The sequence below is a fragment of the Cricetulus griseus genome, chromosome 2 (assembly GCF_003668045.3).
Source record: "Cricetulus griseus strain 17A/GY chromosome 2, alternate assembly CriGri-PICRH-1.0, whole genome shotgun sequence".
NCBI classification, from domain to species: Eukaryota; Metazoa; Chordata; class Mammalia; order Rodentia; family Cricetidae; genus Cricetulus; species Cricetulus griseus.
Window position 1 is genome coordinate 24,489,031 of NC_048595.1, and position 25,590 is coordinate 24,514,620.

At 46.8% G+C, this 25,590-nt stretch overlaps 1 protein-coding gene across 1 annotated transcript in view; it reads right to left on the reverse strand.

Moving 5' to 3' along the window:
• Csmd2 (CUB and Sushi multiple domains 2) overlaps positions 1–25,590 on the reverse strand; it is a 552,860-nt gene that overhangs the window by 27,201 nt on the left and 500,069 nt on the right. The window contains exons 47-56 of the mRNA XM_035438911.1: positions 25,074–25,262; positions 22,715–22,861; positions 18,713–18,901; positions 13,995–14,180; positions 12,836–13,030; positions 11,360–11,533; positions 9,941–10,114; positions 5,479–5,652; positions 3,513–3,701; positions 96–269 (exon numbers count right to left, since the gene is read on the reverse strand). Of these exons, the coding sequence (XP_035294802.1) occupies positions 96–269; positions 3,513–3,701; positions 5,479–5,652; positions 9,941–10,114; positions 11,360–11,533; positions 12,836–13,030; positions 13,995–14,180; positions 18,713–18,901; positions 22,715–22,861; positions 25,074–25,262 (1,791 nt within the window). The remainder of the gene's footprint in view (positions 1–95; positions 270–3,512; positions 3,702–5,478; positions 5,653–9,940; positions 10,115–11,359; positions 11,534–12,835; positions 13,031–13,994; positions 14,181–18,712; positions 18,902–22,714; positions 22,862–25,073; positions 25,263–25,590) is intronic.

Consider the following 25,590-nt stretch of genomic DNA (forward strand, 5'->3'; position numbering starts at 1 on the left):
GGAGGTGCTGTCTTATGAAAGATGGGATGTATGTTCACGGACTATGCTCCCACCAGCCGGTGCCCCTCCAGCCCCCTGCACACCATACTACATACCTGAGCAGTGGGGGAGGGAGCCTGTCCAGTGTCCATCCAGTCCACACATGCGGGTGGCATTTCCCACCAGCGTCCGCTTTCCTGTGCAGCTGTAACGCACAACGGACCCCACTATGTAGCTGTCTCCAGACATCTGGGCATGAGGTGGAGAGCCAGGATGGCCACAGGACACCACTGTGGGAAGAGAGCAAACCTCTCAGCTCTGTTAGGCACAGGCCACCCTCACTTCACATATGCTTGCTGTGGGAAGCCAGGAATGGGTGGAAACCATGGTATCTGTGGGAATGAACATCCTTCTGGCTCATGCATCAGGCACCAGCAGATGAAGCTTGCCCAATTCATTACACTGCTTCTAAGTTGGAAGCAAAGAATAATAATACCTGTGCAGCACATAGCAGGTATGCAGTAACGTTGGTTCCTCCTGCTCATCTCTCCCCGTTCCCTCCCCGCCACAGGGTGGATCCAAGATGGTACACACAGAACACACAAGGCAAGAAAGGAGCCATCCTTCCAGGGCTGTTTTCATTTTCATTAAAGTTGCCTCATCAACTGTTCCCAACACGCCCCCCCCAACTCTACAAATTCTTTTGCCTGAAGCATCGAAGCATAACTGTGATGACCAGTGATAAAATTAAGGTCTCAGAACTGAGATGCACAGGTTAGGGTGCTAGCACTGGGCTTAGCTTCCCCTTTACAGGTCAACAACACCCTTCTTAGTCAATGCACCTCGTTTATTGAGTGTTTATTATGTGATAGGGCCCTGGCCTATGTGTCTAGGGAATAAAGTTCATGCACTCTTAGATCCTATAATGGGAAAGGGAGGCTAAAAAAGGAGTAGACGATAAGAGACAAAGCTAAGAAAGGGCAAGCCGAGGGGACTACTTTTAACTAGGGTGGTCAAGAATGGTCTCTCTGAGATGACAGGTCGGGGCTGTGTGGGCTGGGGCAAGAACATTAAGGAAGGAACATGACATGTACAAGGATGAGGCCAGAATGAATTTGGTGTGTATCTTCACTTCTTTCCTTGTTTTTGTGACCAAATACCTGGCAAGAAGCAACTTGAGGGAGTAGGGTTTACTTTGGTTCAGGTTGAGGGGATACAGTCCATCACGGTGGGGAAGGGTGGAGGCAGTCTGTCTGAAGTCAGGGAGTAGAGAGCAGACAGGAAGCAGGACTGGTCTACAAATCACCAAGGCTTGTACCCAGTGGCCTGTTTCTTGTAGGGATGTTCCACCTCTTAGAGCTTTCACAGCATTGCCTAACAGCACTACTAGCTGGAGACTCGGTGTTCCAGCCCATGAGTCTGTGCGGGACTTTTCATACCCAAACCACAGCAGCTGAACACAGTAGATGAACCAGGGAAGAGTGGATGAGGACATGGGGGTGGTGCCAGAAGCCAGGTCATGGTGTAAGGTACTGACTTTATTCTAAGCATAACAGGAAGCACCCGAGGGACATGACTTGGTTTGTGCTGTGTCAGGATCACACTGGTTGCTCTGTGGAGGAATGATCGAGATGAGGCTACCATGAAGCTGTTTCAGAGGATAGGATCATGGCTTTGATTGGATATTGAGGTGAGGTAGGAGGACCCTCACAATTACCATAGCTTATATCCAAACAGAGCACAAGGCAGGTCACTGATGCTGAGAAGGAAAAAAGGCCAGAATACCCCTTATTTGATCGGAAGCCACTAAAGTCTCCAAACCTTGGCTGGCACACCATGTGCAGACAGTTGTCCATTTAAAAGTCCAAATAACTTATCATTCATACGTGGGCCTGGATGTCCATGTCAGGGGTCCTCAGGCAAGGGAAATATTGGCAGTGAGGCTGGAAAACCGTTCTACTACTACACCTAGACAGTCTTTGAATAAAGTCACCCAGACTGGAGGACTCACGAAGGAAGACAGGTGCCCTGGGGATGGTCACAACTCAGTAGCCATTAACCCTTCAGGAGTGCATCTTTGCCTCTGTTAGGGACACGGGGAGGTAGTAACCCACAGGATTCCCCTTCAGCAGCCAGAGTGCAGAGACCCAAAGGCACCGCTCATTTCATCAGAGAGGCTAGCAACCAGTGTCAGGGCTCGAGTCCCTCCTCTGGCTGTGTTTTTCTCCATATTGTCCCTGTAACTTTTCCTAATAGCAATGAATAATGCTATCCATATGGAGAAGCCTCACGTGCCAGAGAGTAAAGAGTGCTCTGTGGATTTACCTACCCATGCAGCCTTTGAACAACCAACCCCGTGAGATGGTTATCCCCTCATTTCTTTTTCTTTTTTCATAGTAGCAAGGAAGGGAACTCTATTCAAAGGTAAAATGGTAACACAGATCAGAAAGAAATACATTGTCAAGAGTGACAATGGACCCCATGAATGAGAGTACTTAAGGGTTCCACAGAATGTATGGGACACCCTTCCATGAGGACCAAAAGAAAGCGCTCAGTTGCTAAGTGACACAGTGGGGGTGCTTCCCTGTTGTGTTTGGCAGGCTTGGATTATGAAAGCCTTTTCTAACAGTGTGGGTCCCACCCCATGACGCTTTTGATTTTCACTATACACATCCCAAGTATCCCCCTCATTATCAAAGCTGAAGAAGCCATGACTCTGGGAGGGTAGCAGGCTTCTCCATAGCTGCGTGGCTTGTTCAGGGCCAATGCTGGAGTTAGCGTCCAAGTTGACCTGGATACTGGCCTCCAGACAGGCTGGCAGTTTTGCTTCAGTCCTCCCGAGGAAAGGGTTTCATGTTTTGTGTGGTGGTAAAAATTAATTAGAACTTGGCAAGATCTAGAATTACCTAGAAGACAGCCTCTGGGCATGTCTGTAAGGGAGTTTCTGGACTGGGTCAAGTAAAATAAATAAATAAATAAAAAAACCCATTCTAAATGTGGTGGTGACATTCCACTGGCTAGGGTCCTCGACTAAATAGAAAAGCAGAAAATGAGTTGATACCAGCATTCATCACTTTTTGCTTCCTCTATGGATGCTGTGACATCTCTGCCACAGTGAACTGTACCCTCAGACTGTGATCCAAAACAAATCCTCCCTTCCTAGGTTGCATTTGTCAAATATTATATCACAGCAACAAGAAAGATGACAAGTACATGTTATCTTTCTGGAAAAGCTGGAAAGGGGTAAAATGAAGATGCGGTGTCTCGCTACACAGCCAGCTCTGCAGGGAGGGACCCTCAAAGGTTTCAAGGGTTCATGGAAGTACCAGAGAGGATAGGGAACACTCCCTGTCCAGGAAGAGCATATGTGAATTAGCATGGGCATCTCTGCAAGAGGGCCCCAAGAAGGGCCCTGATGTCCAAGGAACAGCCAGAATGCTGTAGAGGCATAATACCCTTGTGCACACACTTGGACATATGTATGTCTGTGATATGTCCTCCATCAGTTACTCAAAGCAAGTGGATCTACTTACAGAGACACTGTGGGCGGGGCCGGTCCCAGGTGCCATCTCCCTGGCAGCTAAGCGCAGGTGTGCCCAGGAGGTAGAAGCCGTGGCTGCACTGGTAGGACACAGTGGTCCCAAAGCTGAACCTGTGGGGGCCGTTGGCATGGACCTGCCGGACGCTGTTCTCTTGGTGCCCAGGATCTGTACAGTTGATGACTGTGATTGAAAGTGACAGCGAGACACTAAGTCCGGATGTGAGGATATTCAGCTCGATGACAGAGGGGATCCTGAGCAGGAGGCTGGCCTGGTCATGAGGCTGCGGTCCTTCTGCTCTGCCTTGGTCAGCTGGCCATGGGTTCATCCTCCATATCCAGGTGGCCATCACCTCCCCTGAGGAGCCTGCCTCCCCTCCTAGCGCACTCAGTCTTTCTCCCTTAGGCTTCCAGTGCTGACTGCTGCCCTGGGCTGACTTATTTCTACCCATGCATACCTCAAGGGCATGGCTGTCTTGCCTCTGTGCCCGACCCCTAGCTTAATGTTGCTCCTTGCCAAAGCTCATCTGGTTTGAATATCAACCTGGTGTGAACATCAGCCTTGGTTTGAATAGCACTTGGTCTCCTTCTGAAACTGTTTTAGTCACTTTTACGAGTATTTCAAAAGGCATTAGTATCCTGGAGGATTCAACAGGCTTTAAAAGGAGCAAGGATTTCCAAAGAAGCTGTATGCAAAATCAGTGTTTAGGATAATGATAAAATTTGTCATAACTCATACTATGTGCTTTGGCTTTTAAACACTTGCATACACACTTCATACTCATAGAATAAGGTGGGCAGAAAAAGCATGGGCATGTTTTCCTTCTGTTAAGTGAGATATCCGCTTTACTATATAAGGTTTTGTTCTCCTGTGTGTGTGTGTGTGTGTGTGTGTGTGTGTGCTTGCATGCCCATTTATAAACAGGTTATATACAGGTTAGAGGACAACCTCAGGTGTGGCTTCGTAGGTAATGTCTACTTTTTAAAAAATATCTATGTGTGTATGCATGTGCAATGTATGTGCACATATGTGTTTGTATGTACATGTGCACATCTTCAGGAACATTGCCCACACCCTCTGAGACTGGGCCTCCCACTGGCTAGAGCTCAGCAGTTAGGCTAGACTGGCTGAATTGAGCCCCTGGGGGCAAGCTTGTGGGTTCTGGAGTTCCAGCTCAGGTCCTCAAGCTCCTCAGGCAGAGGCTTTAACGGCTGGGCTGCTCCCTAACCCTAAGGTATTTGTTTGGCCTTTGATGAGTCTCTGAGACTTTACTGATGTATTGTTGAAAAAAGCCCTTCAAGGCCAGTCTAGAATTACCCACGTGGGACCAGAAGGGGAAGAGTCCCTGCCCAGGCTACTTCTCTGGTTTCCTCTCCCACCTTCCACCCCTGCTCTTCCTTACAATTCTTAAGCTCGTTTGCATTTGTTTTTCATTCCAATTGTGCTATTTAAACATTTCCCTCATCAATAGAGCTCTAGTGATGCGGAAACAAAGGAGCCACAGCAGCAGTTTTGCAACCACGAGGAAAGACCAAGATGTTCCTCAGAGACAATACAGTTCCTAAATTCCTTGTTTATGTGAGAGAAGACCCTTTGTGCACACAGACACACAGACACACAGACACACAGACACACAGACACACAGACACACAGACACACACACACACACACACACACACACACGGAGAGACACACAGATACACACACAGACACACACAGAGTGGCATTGCATGATGATGATAAATTATTTGTTCTATGAACTAAGGCTAGCAAGATAAACTATGACCCACGATGAAATGGCACACAACTGTTGAGCGGCTCCATTTGTGACTCTTCACTGCCTCAAGGATTCCTTGCATTAGGGAAATAACACTGGGACTGAATTCCATGGCTTGTCCCTCTGGGCTGCGGAAGCTCACAGTGTGATGGGGGAGACAGCAGGACAGGAAGGGTGACTCACTTCTGCAGGTGGGCAGCGTGTCACTCCACTGTCCACTGGCCAGGCACTGGGACCTAGCAGCTCCCTCAGCTATGTATCCTGGGTTGCAAATGAACTTGACCACGTCGTTGAGGTTGAATTGGCTGCCCTGAGTGAGGCCGTTGATTGGATTGCCTGGGTGTCCACAGGTGATTGCTGCAATCAGAACAGAAGATAGGTGAGCCTGCCTACTATTCCACACCCCTGCATCAGCCTCTTCTCACCTGGGATGCTGCCTGACCTGGCTCTGTCTCCAGGGAGAGCAGGCTTTTGCTAGATTATTGAGGGTGTGGAATAGGCAGGGGTATGCTTTACAGGTAGTATTATTTGTGAACTTTGGCAACTGGGCAAAGGATCATGACATCCCCACCAAAGCTAACAACCATTCAATCTCATTCAGAAGTGAGGTGAATGCTGAGATGACAACCTTGGTAGCCCCACCTTTTAATGGAGGACAGACCAAAAAGCCTGCATGGGAGACTGAGGAGGGGTCAGAAACAAAGCCCTGGATAGCTCAGCAAGAGGCGCGGACAGAGCCAAGAGGACAATGCCAAAGCCTCGGAAGATAATCTTAAGGGTTGTCAAGTAGTTGAAAGAGGGGAGAGCTTCAGCCTGAGGGTTCATTGGTGACCCGGGCATGTCTTCTGCAGTTACAGCCCTAGCTTACTGCTTTTCCATTACTCCCAGGCTGTGGGCCTTGTCCAGGGACAGCAGGAACAGCCACTCGTGTGCACCATTCTGCCCCTAGAGTCCTGTGCTTGCCTCCTGCTCCAGAGCTTTGTCTGTGGCATCCTGTCTCTTGCCCTGCATCTCTTGGCAGCAGAGCTCCTTTTCATGAGGAGGTGCTCTCTGGCTGGAGGAGAGAAATGCCTGGGGAAGAACTTGACTCAAACTATAGTGGCTTTTGCTGCCAATGAGAGAAGGGGAAGTTGATTAGAGTAGAGAGCTGTGTTAACTTGAACTGTCACCTTGACTGAGTGGAGGAATGCCCAGGAGGTCACAAAAGCACATGCTTGCATGCCTCGATGAAGGCGTGCCCAGACATGAGAACAGGGGTGCTCCAACACAATGAACAGATTAGTAATCCCTTGATGGAATGATAACACCATGGCAGTTGGGAGATGGAGGGGAGAAAGAGGCTGGGTCTAGTGGGCTTGTTCTCAGGACCCTGGCTTCTTCCTGCCTCGCCTTTCTGCACATCCTGGCTGCTGTGATGTGAACTGCTGGACTCTACCTCTGTGCCGGATGGACTCTTCTGAAACCTGGAGCTCCAAATAAATATTTCTGATTGTTTATGCCGGGCATGCTGGTTTACAGGGATGAAAGCCGGAGTTCTTATCCCAATGCCTGTGACTTTGACCCAAGTCTAACAGGAGTGTCTTTAGGCTAGTCAGGCATTCTCTACCCAGGCCCCAGCATCAGGCATTTTCTTGTGAGTCTCCTAGGTGCAATGAAGTATGTTTTGTCTAGACACATCTGGAAGGATGACTGGTTATGGATGGGTCTCAGTTTCTGTAAACCCGATGCTGAGGATGTTGCTAAGGCTGGTTTTAGACATTGCTGTGGAGCAGCCTACATATATTAGTGGCCTGCTCTGTGTATGAGGAGCAAGATGAAGAGGAGCAATTAAAAACAAAACTTTTCCTTATAACAGTTAAGAACAAACCCTTGCATTTTACATAAAGGCTCACTTTAGGGAACTCTAAAAAGTGAAGAATTTTCCAAATTACTTGTAGGTAGCAGAGGATAATGGTGCCCATGTAAATCCCCCCAAATACAAATTAACAAGAACAAATAAAAGAACAGAAAATCCAGTTCTGCAGCAACCAAGGCAGGGACTGTCTCAGGCTTTAAATTGCCTGGAAGCAGAAGAATGAACAGGCCAGGCGCAGCAGGTCTGAGCCAGACTTTAAAACTGTAATCTAAGAGAATCTTGAGGAATCAAAGCAGAATGGATGCATTCAGAGACCCACAGGATATACAGGGAAGCTGGCTTGTAGCATTCAGCCCTCGGAGAAATATTAGACTTCAGGGACAAAGTGAAAAATAACCAGAACTTCTCTGAACAGCCCTAGTGTGAAGCTAGTATTATACTTCTACAGGATGAGTGCTCAGACAGAGTGTAGAACGGTGGTTACTCAGGAAGGGGCGAGTGGAAAAAGGAAATGCTGGTGTGATGACTCAAAGTTACAGTGATATGGGACAGCAAAGTCCAGGGGTCCAGTGCACAGCTCAGTATCTACAGTTAACAGAACTGTATTGTATGCTGGACATTTCTCAAGAGGGTAGATTTCAAGCATGGTTACCAAACACACAAAGGAAAGGAGATGATACTGTAATTTACTTGACAGTTGTCATCATTTCCCTATGGACATGTATGCTGAAATATGCTTAAATAAATACAATAAAAAGGCGAAACACATACACGCTGGCATGTGTGCTTACATACACACATGCAGTGACACATACCAAATAATTGTGATGGAAGAATATTTTAGAAAAATCAAAGAAATAACCTGTGATCGAGGATTTTATAACCAATATAGTGCTTTCAAATTACAGGGAATAGAAAAGAGTTTCAAACAAGCAAGCATACCTTTGTGTACTGGTATATACCTATCACAACAGCATTCAGGAGGTGGAAAGACATTGTTGCAAATTTGGGGCTATATAAAGAGAACTTCTCCTAAAATACCAAGGGCTGGGGATGCAGTTTAGTGGTAAAGTACGTATTTAGCACACACCAGGTCATGGGTTTGATTTTCAGTGCACACACACACACACACACACACACACACACACACACACACACACACACTCACCACCACTATCAGCATACACACACACACACACACACACACACACTCACACCACCATCAGCATATACATACACACATACAAACACACCCACAGACACATAAACACACACTCGCCGCCACCACCACCATCAGCACACACACACACACACACACACACACACACACACACACACACACAAACTCATTGAGGAACTTGCAGAATACTATGCAAAAGGTTGCATTGAAGACTCTACTAATGATTGAACTTGACCCTGCTGAGAAGAAACTGAGAAGGCTTCAGCAGTGTTGGTGATGAATTTAATTGTAGGTCTAAGAATAAAGCAAAAGTAGGGGGAAGCAATAGAATTCAAATATACAGAGTACATGATAAATGTTCCCAGCCCTGACAGAATAGAAGAAATGCCACTGAGAACGAAAAGAAGAAAGAGAAACATGTTGTGTAACCATTACCTGAAAGTTCAAGGACACTAATATTGACAAACTAGATAATAAAGGGTTGAATAGAAAAACAGGGAACTGATGGCATTTCAGTATGACAGATACTAAGTCAACAACAAAGATCCAAATATCAAGGAGAGTAACACATCATGATGACAGAAAACACAAGAGAATTAGGGCCAAACATGTAAGACATATCCACCTCTATGGATGACTTTAACCTACGAACTGGAAGATTTTCGTGTTGGCATGCAAGAGCGCAATTTAATAGGCATGACTGCCATCCAGGGATGGTCAAAGCGATGAGGAAGATACTTTTGAAGGTAAGAAGTCACAATTTGCAACAGGGCTAGAACAGTTGTGAATATGTATGCACCACAGGATATGGAAACTACCTGCAGGAAAAGTAAGGAAAAATGGAAATGCGCTGATAACAGAAAACTTTAAATATTCCTCTCAACGAAAATAGCTCAAGTGGGCAAACACAGTAAAGATGCAAAGAATATAATTTATGAAGTACATCGTAGGAATACACCTGTCCCTATGTGTAGCAGAATTACTTACAATGCTCTTTTTCTCAAGAGACTATGGAACATTCATAACACTTGATCAACTGTTTATTCACAAGAAAAATATCAATAAATTTCAAGATATAGAATCATTGTTCATAATGATCATAAAATAAAAGTGAAAAAGACCCTTTGTCTTAGAAATGTAAAAAATTTATTCTATTAAAATCTTCCAGGTGAAGGGGCAATTAATGACAAATTAAAAAGCTTCCAAAATAACCATTTATTATTAGTATGTATGAGATATAATTAAAACGGCTGATCAGAGAAGTTTTATAGCTCCAAATATTTACAACCATAAAAATAATAACACAAAATGAAAGAATGAAAACGAGTGAGATTGTTTGTATATGCTTCTGTCCTTTGCTAACTGTAAGAGCATGTGTGTAATATAATTTGCATACAAACTAGAAAATGAACAAAAAAAAGTAAATCAGAAGAAATCACAAAAGAATAATAAAAACAGTAGTTAGTGACATAGAGACCTGAAGAAATAGATGTAGTGATCATATCTTTAGGGGTAAAAAGAATATACAAAACCTTTAGCTAAGAGGTAAAGGGAGGAAGTCCGTGTTGACTCTGAGCCCCATGGCTAGGGAGAGTGGATGGCATACTTACGCACACAGAAAGGGGTCTTGCCCGACCAGTGATGATCCTGCTGGCAGATGCGCACAGACATGCCAATCAGGCGGAAGCCAGCACTGCACTGATACACCACGCTGCCTCGGTAGTTGAAGTTTTCCCCATTGATGTGTCCGTTGACAATGGGCTCTGGGGTCCCACAGTGTCCAGCTTTGGCAGGATGGGGAAAGAGTCAATTAAAGAGAAACTTCTAGAAAGTGTGCTAGAGCTTTGGTGGGGTGGGAGAGAAAGGACCAAGTACTCAGCCATACTTCATTTCCCCACCTCCCCTGGAGAATGGTGGTCCAGGAATGACTTCAGGAACCATAGATGTTACAGGAAGGGTGTTGCAGGCCAGATGACCAGCCTTTCTGAGTTGTTTCTGTGTTTTTACACAGGTGGAGACAACACTCCTCCCAGTCTCTGGGGTGGCTATGGTTTGAGTAAGTCCCCCAAAGCTTCATGTGTTAGAAGTTCGGCGCCCAGTCTCTAGGAAGTGGGGAGGAGTTACATCATGCTTATGACGTTTAAGCCCTCTGCCTCTGATTCTGCCATGCTGTGCTGCTTCACTGTAGTCCAAAGACAGCGGGGGCCAAATGATCATGGGTCCCAAATTCCAGAACTGTGAGCCAAGCTTCATCTTTCCTTTCTATAAATTGGTTATCTTGGGTATTTTGTCATAGTGCTAGAAAGCTAACAGAGGGACTATCCCCTGGGTACCTACTGTCTAGTAAGCATCATAGTCTAGTTAAAGTCATCATAGCTTGTCCTGTTAATGACAACCATGCAAGACCTGATGCTTGGTCAAATTCATTCTTTCTGAGTGTCACCTCAATGAGTTAAAATGAAGCTTAGGCACAGTAGTTTGCTGGCATTCTTTTGGCTCCTTTGACTATGTAGTCATAACTGTATCCTAAACAAGTGACCAAGAAAGTGGTTACTGGCCATGACCTCCTGTACCCTGGAGGTCATTAGCATGTATGCCAGGGAGAGATTACCCAATATGTTCTGCTAGGCTCATATGGCTGAGACTCTCTTTGGGAACTGGAAGAGCCCAGAAAATAGTAACAGAAGAGAGAACTTAGATAAGGCTCAGTCAAGGAGTACATTAGTTCTGGGAGCAATGAATAAAAAATCTCCTTTGTAAGTGATTTGTCTGTAAATGCTCCTGTCATTTGTTTAGTGTATATGCATGCATGTATTATAATGTGCATATATATATATATATTTCTCTAATATATAATATAAAGGTTATTTAGGTTCATTATAAGAATGTGTCTATAAAAGAGGCTGGTCTTCTCATTCTTTCAAGTTCCCTAAGAGAAGTTAGTGCCCAGCTTTGGTCACAATGGATGCCTGAGAGTTGGTGCTTGGAGTAAGTACTTTCTGAGAGTAGAGAGGAAGTGTGGGGCTCACCAAGGCAGCGGACTTCAGAACCACTCCAGAGCCCATTGGCCATGCACTCCCGCACCCTGGAGCCCACCAGCGTGTATCCGGAATTGCAGGAGAAGATGGCAGTTGCCCCATAGACAGACATTGTTCCGATGCGGTGCCCACTTGGGGGTGTAGGGAGCTCTCCACAGGAGATGACTGAAAAGATCATAAAAGGCTCAATAAACAAGTCCCAAGACAGGGGCACAAGACACATGCTGAACAAGATGAAAGTGAATAATGACCAAAGGCAAGAACTGCCTAGCCTTCCCCTCCTGGAATATGACCAGAATGTACTGTGACACTGACTTGCCCCCATCAGCAGGTGTCCCCAGGCACCCAGGTTCCATCTCTGGAGACAAGGCTCGGGCTTGCATGTGTGTTAAGAACTCCACAGGGGGCTAAGATGGAGCTGTGGTTAGGAGGAGATGGTGAGTCTGTGGTGTGTTCAGGGCCGACAGTGACATCAGTATTGTCCCTTTCTGCTGGGACAGCAGTAGCCTCACAGTCCTTCTCAAGGGAGCATGCCAACAGCCTCTGACTGATAGACAAGGTGAAACTTGGCACCGAGGCTGTGCTGCAGTGAGGCTGCTCTCCACTCACGACAGCTACTCTGTCATAAACATGGTGTTACAGCAAAGGCCCAGGGCTTTCCCGTCCCTTCTGTAGGAGACCCAAGAACATACACTAATTCACCTCAGTCTCGGGGACTGACCTTTGAGATTCAAAGACCTAAAGTATAGCAATAAGCGATGAAAAGGAGACAGACAGACACAGGTGGGCCTCCATGCTACCTTCTTCCAGCTGTAGGTCTTATCTCACATGTATCACAGGTTCTTTGCCTTGTTTCTCTAGAAGACTGTGAGTTTCTGGCAGGCAAGAGTCACACTCTGTTTTATTTAAATTATGGTGTGTGTGTGTGTGTGTGTGTGTGTGTAGGTCAGAGGGAAACCTCAGGTATCTGTGCTCACTTTCTAATGAGACAGGATCTCATTGCCACCACACATGCCAGGCTAGCTAGATCCTGACCTCCCAGATGTCCCTCTGTCTCTGCCTCTGGTCTTGCCATGAGACTGCGGGGATCACGGATGCACTCACTGCCGCAACCCACGTAACTTGTGTTCTCATACTTGCATGGTAAAATGTTTGCCCAAGGGGCCATCTCCCCAAGCAGGCCACACACTTTGATCTTTGTACCTCTCTGGGGCCTGGCATATGGTTGGGCTCTAATGAATGAATTAATCAGTGCACGATGAGCTGGAGGTTTATTAAGAGGGAGCTTTTAGTAAGATGACACAGTGCTAAGAAGTAAGCCCTTTCTAAGCCCAGGATCCTAGGTGAGTGTCCAAAAAGACGTATGCTACACTCGCTGGGGGTAAGCCCTCAGTCTACTCCATTTATGAGACAGTTCAGATAGGAAGGACCATGCAAATGGGCCCGTTCCGTCTTTCCTGAACTTACTTTGGCAGGTGGGCATAGATTCTCCCAGGCTCCATCTACCGTTGGCCTGGCAGCGGATGACCCTCTGGCCAGTGTAGTAGTAGCCGGGGTCACAGATGAGCATCAGCTGGGCCTGAAACTGGTACTGGGTCTCAAAGATGAGCCTCCACCGGCCATGCTCCACACTGATGCTGCTGATATCAGGACAGGTCACAGCTGGAGGAACAAGAAGCAGGGAGGAGAATTAGCTAATTGATCATGGAAGACACCACAAGAGTCTAGAACGAGGGACTAGGGGAACTCAACACGGTAATGATGGATACAGGAACATTTGGTTCCTAGGCAGGTTTGATGAATGAATGAAGAGGGCTGGGGAGGAGGATGCAGCAAGTGGGGGTATAGATCTGTAAAATAAAGTAATGAGGCTGGTGTTTTGCCGATTTGGGTTACTGGCTGTGGACTGCACATTCCATTTGGTCAGATTTCAGAACTGCCCCACCCTCCCATTTGGATGCCTCTCAAATAGCCCAGGCTAAGGGGTGGCTTTGAAATTCGGATCCTTTTGCCTTTCACTTGTGCTGAGGTGGGATTACAGGGAGGGACTTGCACCCTCGGTTCATGCTGTGCAAACATCCCTAGGTGCATCCCTAGCTGGAGACCTCTTTTTTTTTTCCAGAAAATCCAGAAATCTGGATATTTATTTAGGTTTTATTGATTATAAATCTTAAGAAGTAATATATGTATACAAGTACACACACACACACACACACACACACACACACACGTACATTTTTAATGAAGCAAACAAAATAAAAAACCTGTATCATTAGACTGAATATGGCCCACTAGGCTGCCTGTTTGTCTTTTGATTCCCAAACTGTCACTCCAGAGTTCTGTGACTGAAGGACATTCATGCAGCTTTCTGGTCATTTTAGTGCTGTGGTGGTTTATGAAAACACCCCAGAGCATGATGGTCCTTCAGTGTTCTGAGAGTAACTCACAATGGGAACCCCAGTTGGTAGACACCCACCTTCATCCTCCCTGAGTCCTCCAGCCCCACCCCCTCCTTCCACCCAGGTTCTTATCTCTCTACTGAACTCCAGGCCCATTCCTTACAGGAGTCTTTTCAGCTGCATACTCAACCCCTCCTGCCAACTGCCACCACTGCCCCTGGACTCACGGACACACTGTGGCGGGACATTGCTGTTGCTCCACTGGCCGGTGTCCAGACACTCTGTGGTAGCCTCAGCACCTGTCTGGAGGTGGTAGCCTTCATTGCAGCTGTATACAGCCTTAGTCCCCACCGTGTACTCCTTGCCAAACACAATTCCATTTTTGGGAGCATCAGGGAGACCACAGGAGAGAGCTGGCAAAGGAGAAAGCATGTCGTGAGCATTTCTGACTCAAGATATTCTGAGACTATACTTTTACCTTTCCCATTAAGGCTCTAAAACTTAGAGTAAAGACCAACAAACATAAAAAGCCCCACAAAGAAAGACAATAGGGAACCATCATTGGAGATATCAGAAAAGAACAAATTGGAAGGTGGGATGGAGAGAGATGTGTGTTCATGGATTAAATGGAGAGAAAAGACTGCTGCTCAAAACCTACAGGAAGGAGTCCCAGGGAAGACTTCCATCTGCCCCACAGGTGCAGTGTCAAGGCATTCAAGCCTCTGCTTGCTGAAAAGAACCAAGGGTCCCCTCTCCTTTAAGGTGTGGGGACAGAGTCCCTTGAAAGAGTCAGGAATTCCAAGGTCGGGGTTAGAATTCTAAGGGATGCTCTTTTTAATAAAAATTTGTATTGCATTTTATTTAATTAATTTGTGTGCATATGTATGTGTGTGTGTGTAAACACACACACACACACTCATGTGTGTGCTTGAATGCATGGGGAAGTCAGAGGAAAACTTGCAGGAGGTGGTTCTCTTCCTTTACCCATGTGGGTAAAACTCAGGTGGTCAGGTTCAGCTGCCCCCATGGGCTGTCTACTCATCCCTGTTCTATCCAGATTTTACTCATGGGGGAAACCTCATGGACAAAGATAACTACACAAAATAATGGAACACAACCACTTGCTACCTAGCTTTTCCTTTTTAAATATGGACAATCAAATGTTACTACACAGATGAAGGAACTCTTAGTACCAATGTGATAAAAGTAAAACTAAGCACTTGGGGGTTGGGGCTGGGAAAACTCCTCAGGAGACAGAGCTGGTTCAGGAAATGGCAGATACAGGATTGCTGAACGGGGCAGCCAGTGGTACCCTGATATTAAGTGACACACGGCATTCATAACATGACAAGAGAGAGCTTTGAAGAAAGATAGCAAAGGAAGGGTTCCTTCAAACTGTCAAAATACACATGAAGTAAAGGCATTGAATAGTAAAAATAAAAAAACTTCCCAGAATAAAGACCCAAAAGACAGACTGGAAACAAGAGAAAAGGACCTGTCGAGAGGTCCAGCGTCCAACGGTTTAGGGCCCCAGAAAGAAACCGTGGAGGAGGGTGGGTTAACAGAATTAGTACGTGAACATTTCCAGGAGCTGAAGAAAGACACAAGTCTTCAGGCTGAAAGGGAACAAAGGGGACACAAAGAGGAGCATTGAGAGGTAGAGGGGAACCTGGTGAAGGATGGGAACTAGGCTGACTCTTCCTCTCACCTGTATTAGGTATCCAAAGAAAATTAACAAAGCCTTCAGCCTTGTGGATGAAATGATTTATAACCTAGAATTTAACCTAGTCACCCTGAGAAGCATATATAAGGGCAAAACTACTGACATCTTCACACAGTTAGGGACTCAGAATTTTTTCCTCTCATGAATCCTCTCTGAGAAGTTTACTTGAGGATATTCTCCAGCAAAAGCAACACAAAAACCAAGAAACTGTAAAACATGGCATTTACGTGGAAAACAGAGGGATATAAGTAAATGGAGTGCCAAGGTTACTGCTCCAGACATGTCCAGCAGCATGGCGGGGTCTGTGATTTGATTCATTTCCAGGAGGGACATGCAAAAGGAAAGATAAACAAGAGTTTGAGTACTCGCCACCATTCCTTACTCACTGTCCCCACAACTGCTCATCTAGAGCTCAGGCCTCCTCCCTTCAGATCCTGAATAAGCTTTGGCAGAAGAAAGGCCCTTGATGGGGGTCACCAATGATGCCTGACCCTGCTAAACTTTCCAGAATTTCCAGAGGCCCAGTCTAGGACTCCGTTATGATAAGGGAGGGTTGGCTGCCTAGGGGGTGTGGAGGTGCTTGGAACACAAGAGAGAAAACGGATTAAAAACCTGGTGATGGAACCAAAAGATTGGGCAGGGTGGCAATGTGGAGCTCATAGGGGATGACAAAGCAGGAAGTGTAGGGGACAATAAGCCATGCCTGCTAGAAGCTGGCTGCAGGTGTGCCTGACCACGCCTGTCAGGGAGTGGTCAAGGTGAGGTCAGGATGACATGTATGGTTTTTAAGGGGCTGCAAGGCACACGGGAGCCCTTCTCTCTGGCCTGCCTGCTTTGCTACCCCTGGCACGCTCTGGCTTGCATTTTGCTGGTGTTTATCTAAAGATATCTTAACCATACAGACTACGGATGGTCTCATAACAAGGAAGCATTTAGAGACAAGGCTCATCCAATGTCCAAACAGCAAGACTGAGCTACAGTGGGACTGCTCTGCTTGCTTGAGCCCCCCTGGGCAGAGTTACCAGATCCCTGTAGATGTTCTGCTTGGAGAACAGAGTTAGGAGAACAAGCAGAGGTAGCGGTGGCAGCGGTGGCAGCGGTGGCAGCCCCTTCTCATAGCCTTGGTTTGACCTCAGCTAGTGTAGACAACCAAAAAGACAGGTAACTCCCCAGTTTGGGAGCTTGCAGCTCAGCGAGAGTGTCCTTACCCTAGAGACAGGAGAGACACTCTGTCAGGGGGAAGTGTGAGGATGTAAAAGCACAGAGACAGAAGAGACACTCTGTCATGGGATGAGATACATGGGAGAGTGGATGAAGAGAGGGGAGCTGGTTGAGAGTGGGGGTCGAAGTCGTGAGGACAGAGCGTCTCATATAGAAGCCGTGGCTTGGAAGCAGGGACAGGGAGCAGACAGACTGCCAGGCCCTTCCAGTCACTAAGCTATACCAGAAATAGTGGCGGTGGGTGATTGGCACCCTCTATTTGTGGAGAGACTATGTATATGCTCCCAGGAGAGCCCTCATGGCCATGGAGGAGGAAGCGAGGCGAGCCTGCTGGGTAGTAAGTGGAGGCATTTACTTCCTGGTTGTGGAATATGGGTTCCAGAGAACACAGCAGTTGAGAGAAAGGGCGTGAAGAAAGCTTAGGGGGAGGACAGACCTAGAGGGGTGGGCTGAGACCTCACAGACCAGACACCTGGAAATTTCCAAATGGATTCTGGAATAGAGCTGTCCAGGCTGATGTGGTTAGTGACAGAGAGACTGACGCCAATGATATCTGGCGTGTGCGACAGCCAGTCTGTCTGCAGAATATTAATAACACATTTTTGGTCTTTTCTAAAGCAGACCCATATAGGTTAGGAGGTTGTGAGGGTCAGAGGGAACAGATGTCATTAAAGATGTCAACACACTGGGAAACAAGAAATATAAAATCAAACAGCAGTGACATTGCCTCCTTTATCCACACTGGGCAAAGTGTTTCTTCCTTTTTCAGTGTGGCACCCGAGAAAAGTGCTTTCACTGTTGCTGGGAGAAGTGTACATGCAGAAAACATCTGCGCAGGGCACAAGGTATCAGAAGCTGCAAATTCTGTATATGCTGTGGTCCAACAGTCTCCTTTCCGGGATTTCATTTGAGGAAATAAATAGGAGTATTTTTAAAGATAGAATTGTAACTATATGGTGACAAAATACATAGACGACGCTCCAGGGACCCACAGTGGATGACACCTATATAAGTGTCATTTTTCCTATAATGCTATGCAGCCATCAACAGCAATAACAAGGAAGTATTGGCAATTATCTGAAAGATGTTAATTGGTATTCAGAAGACCAAAAGAAATAATACTGAATTAGTAACAGTAGTGATCTCAGGGCAGAATTACTGTTCATTTTTACACTTTCCCTTTGTGCTATTTGTTAGCCTTCTTCAGATTTCTAGTGGAAATATATTACTTTGCTTGTGTGTTTATGTGTTTGTGTGTTTAGATGTACATGTGTGGGGGGGCAGGTGGAAGCCAGAGGACAGTGAGAGGTTCCACAGGTACCATCCTTGGCTTTTGAGGTAGCATCTCAACTTCTGCTTGGGGCTCACCAAGCAGGCCAGGTTGAAGCCTGAAAGATCTTCCTGTCTCTCAGGCAATGAGATCTTAAGCACATGCCACTACCCCTGGTGTGTGTGTGTGTGTGTGTGTGTGTGTGATATATATATATATATATATATATATATATATATATATATATATATGCTCTGCAAGATCAAACATGGGTACGATGCTCAAAAGGTGTGCTCTTTACTGATCCAGCTCTATGACTTTATTTTTTATTAGTGTTTATTGATTATATAAAGCAAGATATTTCATCTTGACAAGAACGTATGTTCTTATAAAGGGAAAAGCCCCCATAAATTCTAAAAGGTAATGCATGCAAACTGAATGACAGATCTCAGAGGTTTGCTTGACTCCTTTGCTTTAGGAGCCAGACCTCATGTCTCCCTGCCTTTGGGAGTCCTTAACTGCTAGGAGGGGGCCTGGCTCTTCTTACCAAGGGGTTCTTGACATAGACGCCCCCATACACCACTTCCTTTTCCTGTTACTTCTTGTCTCACATCACCACCTCTCCAGCACCAACCCCTGGGAGACTCACATGTGGTCCCGACAGCTCCTGAGACCAGCCTAAGGTGACTTGGAGCTGAGCCACCTGAGCTACTGTAGCCCCTGCTGCTCACCTTGACAGAGAGGAATGGCCTCACTCCACAGGTGGTAGCCTTGAGGGTGTCTGGTACAGATGGCCATGCTGTGTCCCACCAAACGGTAGCCTGTATCACAGCCAAAGTGGATGGAGCCGCCCGGCTGGGTGGTTGTCTGGCCCAGGATGAAGCCGTGGAGTGGAGCCTTAGGCAGGCTGCAGTAGGGAGCTGAGGAGTGAGAAGAGGCTGAGCGGAGGTACTGACAGAGTACCATGCTGGAGCAGGCAGGCTGTCCCACAGCAGTTCCCCGTCCTTCCCTAGCTCATTTCCACTGCCATTGCTGAGTTCTTTGCTATTTAGGAAGGCCTGGGTGGTTGACACGGAACAACAGTTAAGCAAAGCCAGAACAAGAGCAAACAAAACACATCAAAACAAAGGGCAATTGAAAACTACATCACCAACAACCTGTTCTGTAAACCACAGGCCTCCTTTGCTGCCTGAGCACAGCCCAGGTTGCTTTCAAAGTCCTTGCAGGCAACCTTGTAAAGCAGGGCCCAGTGGGACTGGTTTCCTAAACCTGTGACAACCAGGTAAGTCACTGAAGCTTGTTTAGTTCCAGTTTCCTCCCTGTAATACCTCCCTCATAGGTGCTTGCATGATTTGAGAGAGAGAGAGAGAGAGAGAGAGAGAGAGAGAGAGAGAGAGAGAGAGAGAGAGACTGAGCAAAGCATCCCAGTGCAGTGCAGGGCTCTTACTGCTCAATAAATGACTGTTCTCTGTTGTTCTGTTGTGTTGGGGACGCCTGGGGATCTGGGGTATACATTTCCCTACAGGGCTCATTTCCTGTCCCCCCAGTGTATGGCTTAGCATATTTCATTCATTTATCCAGTGAAGAGTTCTCAGGAGTCCATTCAATGCCAGCTGCTGGTTGTTCTGGTGCTAGGGATGTAACCGTGAGGGAAGCAGACCAAAGTCCCAGATGAAGGGAACTCACGCACGGCTCTTGCCTGCCGGGGATCCTTGGGTTGTGTGAGAGTTATCATTGACAACTTGACAAGGCCTAGAATAACTTAGGGGACAACTCTCTAGGTACAGCTATGAGGGAGTTGTGGGGGGAAGTAGGCCCTAGAATTAGGCATCGCCATTTCATGGGCTGGTCCTAGATGGCATAAAAAAGGCACAGGCTAGCTGAGTGCCAGCTTTGACCTCTCTCTGCAATATGACCAGGTATCTCAGGCGCCTGTCGCTGTTACTTTCCCATCATCGTGAGAGACTGTATCCCCAAACCACATGCCAAGATAAACCACTTCCTCCTTAAGTTGGTTTAGTCAGGTAATTTTTCATAGCAACAAGAAAAATAACTAACACTGGCTAGTTCTGCGAGTCTGTGAGGGGAGAGTGGTCCAGGGGTTTCACATCATGCCGGCCCCTCATTTGCCTGGTCTCTGGCCAAGCTTCCAGGATAGATAGGGATGAGCAGATTGGGGACCAGGCCCTGTTCTCAAGGCTCTCACAGAGAGACCTCTGACTTCCTGTCTGAAGGCTGTGGCTCTGTGAGGGCTCTGTGTGGGTAGAAATGGTGTTTTATTAAATTGTGTTCTCTGAGCTGGAGATGGCTCATTGGTTAAGAGCAAGGTGTGCTCTTTCAAACGACCTGAGTTCAATCCCCAGCACCCACATGGTGGCTCACAACTCTAACTCTACTTCTAGGGGAGCTGATGCTCCCTCTGGCCTCTGCAAGCACCAGGCACACTTGTGGTACACAGACATATAAGCAGGCAAAACACCCATTCACATACATGTGTGTGCTCTCCAGCTGTGTCTCCTGTGTCAAGCACATCTGGATCTATGTACCTCCTTCACCCAGGAATGAGATTCCCAATATAAAATACGCTTAGTCACTGCGATAGACACAGTGGTAAGTCACACACGTCGGCTGTATCTTAATTATTAAGTACTAATTGCTGTACCGTGTAATGAATTTCTTTTCTACATGGCATATGTACTGTAATTACAACTGACTCATTACTTCCAAACACATTAGTCTCTGAGCAGTAAGGCAAAGGGAACTCCTTAAGAGCTCTTAGCTCTAAATTTAGCAGTGGTGGTAGGAAAACGCCATTTTCCCAGCCTCCAGGAACTCAGTCCTGATCTCCCCAACGGGTTATCTTGAAGTTTCTTTTAAACTGAGGCCCAGACAGTTAAGTGTTTTGTCAAACAGCACCTATTGCCAGCTAGTAACAGGACAGGTCACTGATCATGGGGTCACGAGGTCATCTTTGCCTCAACCACGGGCATCTGGGAGAGGAGAGTGTGGGTGGGATCTATACAGGAAATGGACTTTGAGGGAGTCAAGGCAGGGCTCCCTCAGCTTCATCTGGTCAGTTCCTCTCACACCAGTTCTCCAGAACTACCATGGGTCCTCATAGTTTGGGCTGGTCTTGCAATTAGGAGACCCATGAGAAGATACGGACCAATGGTTCTTCAGGCAGAACCTGGTGATGTGACATCCCTGCTAACCAATATTCTTGTGTGTATGTGTGCAGGTGCAGGGATGTGTGTCTGCACATGTGTGTGCAGAAGGTTGAGGTCAACTCAGATGTCACTCAGGCTGCTGTCCACTTTATTTATTTATTTTGAGGTAAAGTCTCTCACCGGGACCTAGGCTCACTGATTGATGAGGCTAGGCTGGCCAGCCAGAGAGCTCCAAGGACCCTCCTGCCTCTGTCTCCCTGGGGATGGGATTACTAGTGCATGCCATCACACTCAGATTCTTACCTGGGCCCTGAGGGGTTGGATTAGGGTCTTTGTGCTTGTGTGGCAAGTTCTTTGCGGACTGAGCTATATTGCTAGCTCCCTGAAACTGCTATGCTTTGAAACTTTGTCTAATACTTGTCTGGCATTCAGGCATGTGGTGGAACCCCCATGATCTGCAGACATTTCTTGCAGCCTCCAGGGCTGGCAAGCACAGCCAGCTGTTCACTGGACTGCCCTTCAAAGCAGACATCAAGGTTTCAGCTTATCAAACAGATCAGTGGTCCCCACAATGAGAGTTCAGAGAAAGTCCATTTTCTCCATCTAATTGTATCCCAGGGATATTTTTTTATCAAAGGCCTAGCCTTTGATCTGACCATGCCCAGACAACATGGCTTAAGAAAGAGAGTGAAACCCTGTCAACTGTGGCAATGTAGCTGGAAGTGGAGGGCATAATGCTAAGTGATTCAGAAAGACAAATCTGCGTGTTCCCATTCACGTGTGAAAGCCGGGGAAAGTTGATTTTACACAGGTAGACAGGATGATAGGGGTCACCAGAGCTTGGGACCAGTAAAAGGCAGAGGGGGTGGAATGAGGTTGGTTACTGGGCACAAAAATAAGGACCAGGTTCTCATGTTTTGCAGCACGGATGGACGTGGTAGAAAAATGGATTTCAACAGTCTCCAACACAAAGAAATAAATTGGGAGGTGACAAGTGTGCTAATTGCTCCCATTGGTCATTATGATTGTATACGTGCACCAGCATGTCATACTGTACACCTCACAAATATATCCAATTGGCATCTGTGAATGAAAGGATCGTGATGAAAGAGATACGGCTTGTACAACATGAGAGGGTTTTCTCTGCTGTCTACCCTGTGTGATTCTGTGTCTTACAGTTGCTCAGTCAAAGGACTTCTAGTAATATCTCCTAACCCTTTAAGGGGCTAGGATTCCCCCTGGGTCTCATCAGATCTCGTTTTGAATAGTTACAATCCTGGACACTCAAGGTGGGAGTAAGAGAAGGAGGGGAAGAGGTTAGAGGTGGGGAAGGACCTGGACATGAAGAGGTAGACGATCTCTAGTCGTCTCTAGGCCTCTAGTCTCACTTGTGCAGTGTCGGCTAAGGGAGAGAGAGGACAGGAGGAAGCTGCTCCGCCTACACAGGGAAGGTTACCACCTTGATGAGGAGAGGGACCATGGCTTCTTTGAGTGTTTTGGGTGACAGACTTAAGGGGTACAGATTGGTTGGGGGGGGTTCCTTAGGTGTTGTCACGGCCTACTCACCTGAATACCGGATCTTAAAACCCTTCCGATTATAGGCGTGGTCAGATGACCAGCGCAGGTACACAGAGTTGCTTGAGCTGGTGACAATCAGGGGAGCCGAGTAATTCCCGCTGAGAGCTTTCAGTAGAGGACTTTGTCCTGAGGGACCTGGGGTGAGAAAGACACATGGTTATAGGCCATTCTCAGTCGAGAGATAGAGAGGTGTAGGCACAGTTGGGATGGCTGGATGTCTTTGAATCTTGGGGCCCTGCTGAAGGACTCTCTTTGGTCCACCCTTATCTGAAACAGTGCTCTGGAGTCAGCAAGTGAGATGAAATCTATTTGCTGTTTGCCAGGGTCAAGCAGTTAGTTGATGGAAGAGCTGAATTTCAAGCGGGGACCCTCTTCTGATTTCTCTTGTGCACACTCAAAATAGCATGGTGCCCATCACACAGAAATTTTGCTTATTGAACAGGTATATAAAGAAAGCCATAGTGCCAGAGGACAGCAATAGCTCCCAGGGTCATAAGTGATAAAGCTCCCCAACATGCCTTCCCAAGGCTTCCCAGGGAGCCTTCTTCTAGGTCCTACCTTAAATGCCCGGATTGCATCTCGGGGCTCTAGTTCAAGGAGAATAATATAAATCTTGGGAACGCATAACCCAGGATTTATAGTCCTGGAGAAGGCTGTGAGTGAAGGTTCCAATACACCACTGAGACAGCTCTTGGAAGCTAGGAAGAGTAATGGGCTAAATTTAACAAAGTAGGGGGGGGGAGTATGAGCCGCTGTGGCAAACAGGGAAGGTAAATATCCAGAATTGAGGAGAAACAACACACTCAAACAGCTCAATCATGAGAAAAGAACTCCTGCCTGGTAACGGTGTTCCTTGGGAGGGCCTGGGGGAGACTCCACACACTAAAGCAATCAAGAATGTGCTGGTGAGGACTTGCTGACCTCAGGAGGCTGGGGAGGAAACCAGGCTCTTTAGGAGAAAGAGGGATGAGAACACTAACACAGAGGTCAGGGGAAAACAGTTCACAGACAGAAGCAATACTACCATAATTGGAAATGGGTAGAAAGGCTGGCATGGTGGTTGGAAGGACCTAGCCTACAGAATCCAGGGGGATCACCTATATGTGGTTACTATGGTTACTATGGTTACTCCTAAGGGCAAGCCAGCTGAGTAGCCAAAGAGAGCAGTTAAAATAGTATGAATTTATGAGCACAGCAGACACCAGTAGGGAGGAGAACACCCTCAGTGGAAAACTTCAACCCTCTGTCAAGCTTACAGACTCAAGCCAGGCTTCCCTTCCCCTTCATTCAAGAATAGTTTGGCTAAAGGAGAAGATGGGTTCCTATAATAAAGGACCTTAGAAAATGACACCAATTGTATACAGCAGCCATTCCTCTGGTTTTTTCCTTTAGAGGCCCACCACTGTTTATCTGTATGTTGAATGCTGCAGACATGAGAACAGCTGGAGTTATTAAAGACATTGGATACAGAATTTGGAGTGATGCCTTCTCCTGGGGATCCTGATCCTGCCATGGCTGCTCTGTCAGACAGCAACTTACAAATAGAGAAGCCATTTCTACCCCATTGTGCAAACTTAATCAAATATCCACAGGTAGCTGAAGGTCCTGTGGCATCTTTACCAGAGCAGATGGGCACAGTCCTGGTTACACAGAATGCAGCTGTGGAGCTACAGTGTGCTCTTCTCCAGGCTGTCAGGAAGGAGAAGCAGAAGCAGTTTGCACTGGCATGAGGTAGGCAACAGTGTATGTTCACAGTTAATGCCCAGAGCTCTGTTAAAAAGCCTGACTTTTACCATGATACAGTGGGAGGGGCTGGGGATATGGTGGCCCTGCAGAACGTAGCATTTCTGTTCTCTACATAGGATCTTCTGAGCCACCAGGGACAATTGGTACAGATCTCTTAGCTAGTTCAGGCTCCAGAGGGTAGGCGATAAATCCCACAAAGTTTGCGATGGTAATTTGGTTTGGGACATATAAGAGGTTTTCTCTAGACACAACAGGAAATGACAGCGCCTCTTGTCTGACCACTAAAGAAGCAGTATGGAGTTTGGTAGACTTTCTTGGGTTTCAGAGAAAGCCTACTCTTCACAAAGGGCTACTGACTGGCTGATATTCAGAGGTCTAGCTTTGAGTAAGAAATGGTTTGTAACAGATCAAGACTTCTATGCAAGCAACAGACATACAGCTCATCGAGCCCCTGGTCTTGGGTTTCTGTGGTAGAGGGTTAGAAGTCATGTGGTGCCTCCAGCAAGTTCTGATAGGAAAATGCAGCTCAGATGCCCCTGGGGGCTGGGAGCGAGTTGGTGCTATCTGCAGCAGAGAACCCCATGGCTTTTGTGGGACTCACCATCAAAGATCTCAAACTCATCATACTGCTTCTCGCTGAGGAAGTACTCCACCGTGATAGAGATGTTGTACTCTGGCTCCACCCTCACCAGCCAGGAGCAGGTCTGGAACTGTGGGTAGCTTCCGGGATAGCTCTGGCTAAGGATCACGCCCGTGGAGTCTGTCAGAAGCTCATTGGTTGGGCATTGCACTGGGAGAAAGAAAGAAATACTCTGTATATGACATGGAGACAGAAGAGTGTTGGAGTGTTAGCTAGTCCAGGGAGTCGAACTACCACTGCACACCTAGTAATGGGGCATTTAAACAAGTCTCACGTTCACTGTCATAGTGTCCCATGACAGGAAGCGACTTCAGATCCTCTGCCAACACAACAGTATTGCTGCAACTCACAGCAGCCAGTTGGTTGAAATCATTTCCTAGTTTGGGTGTGGGTGCTGCTCTCTGGATTTGAGGTAGATGAGGGTGGTACATATATTCCAGGCAACAGTAAGGCCACCCACACCTCAAGAGCCATTCTA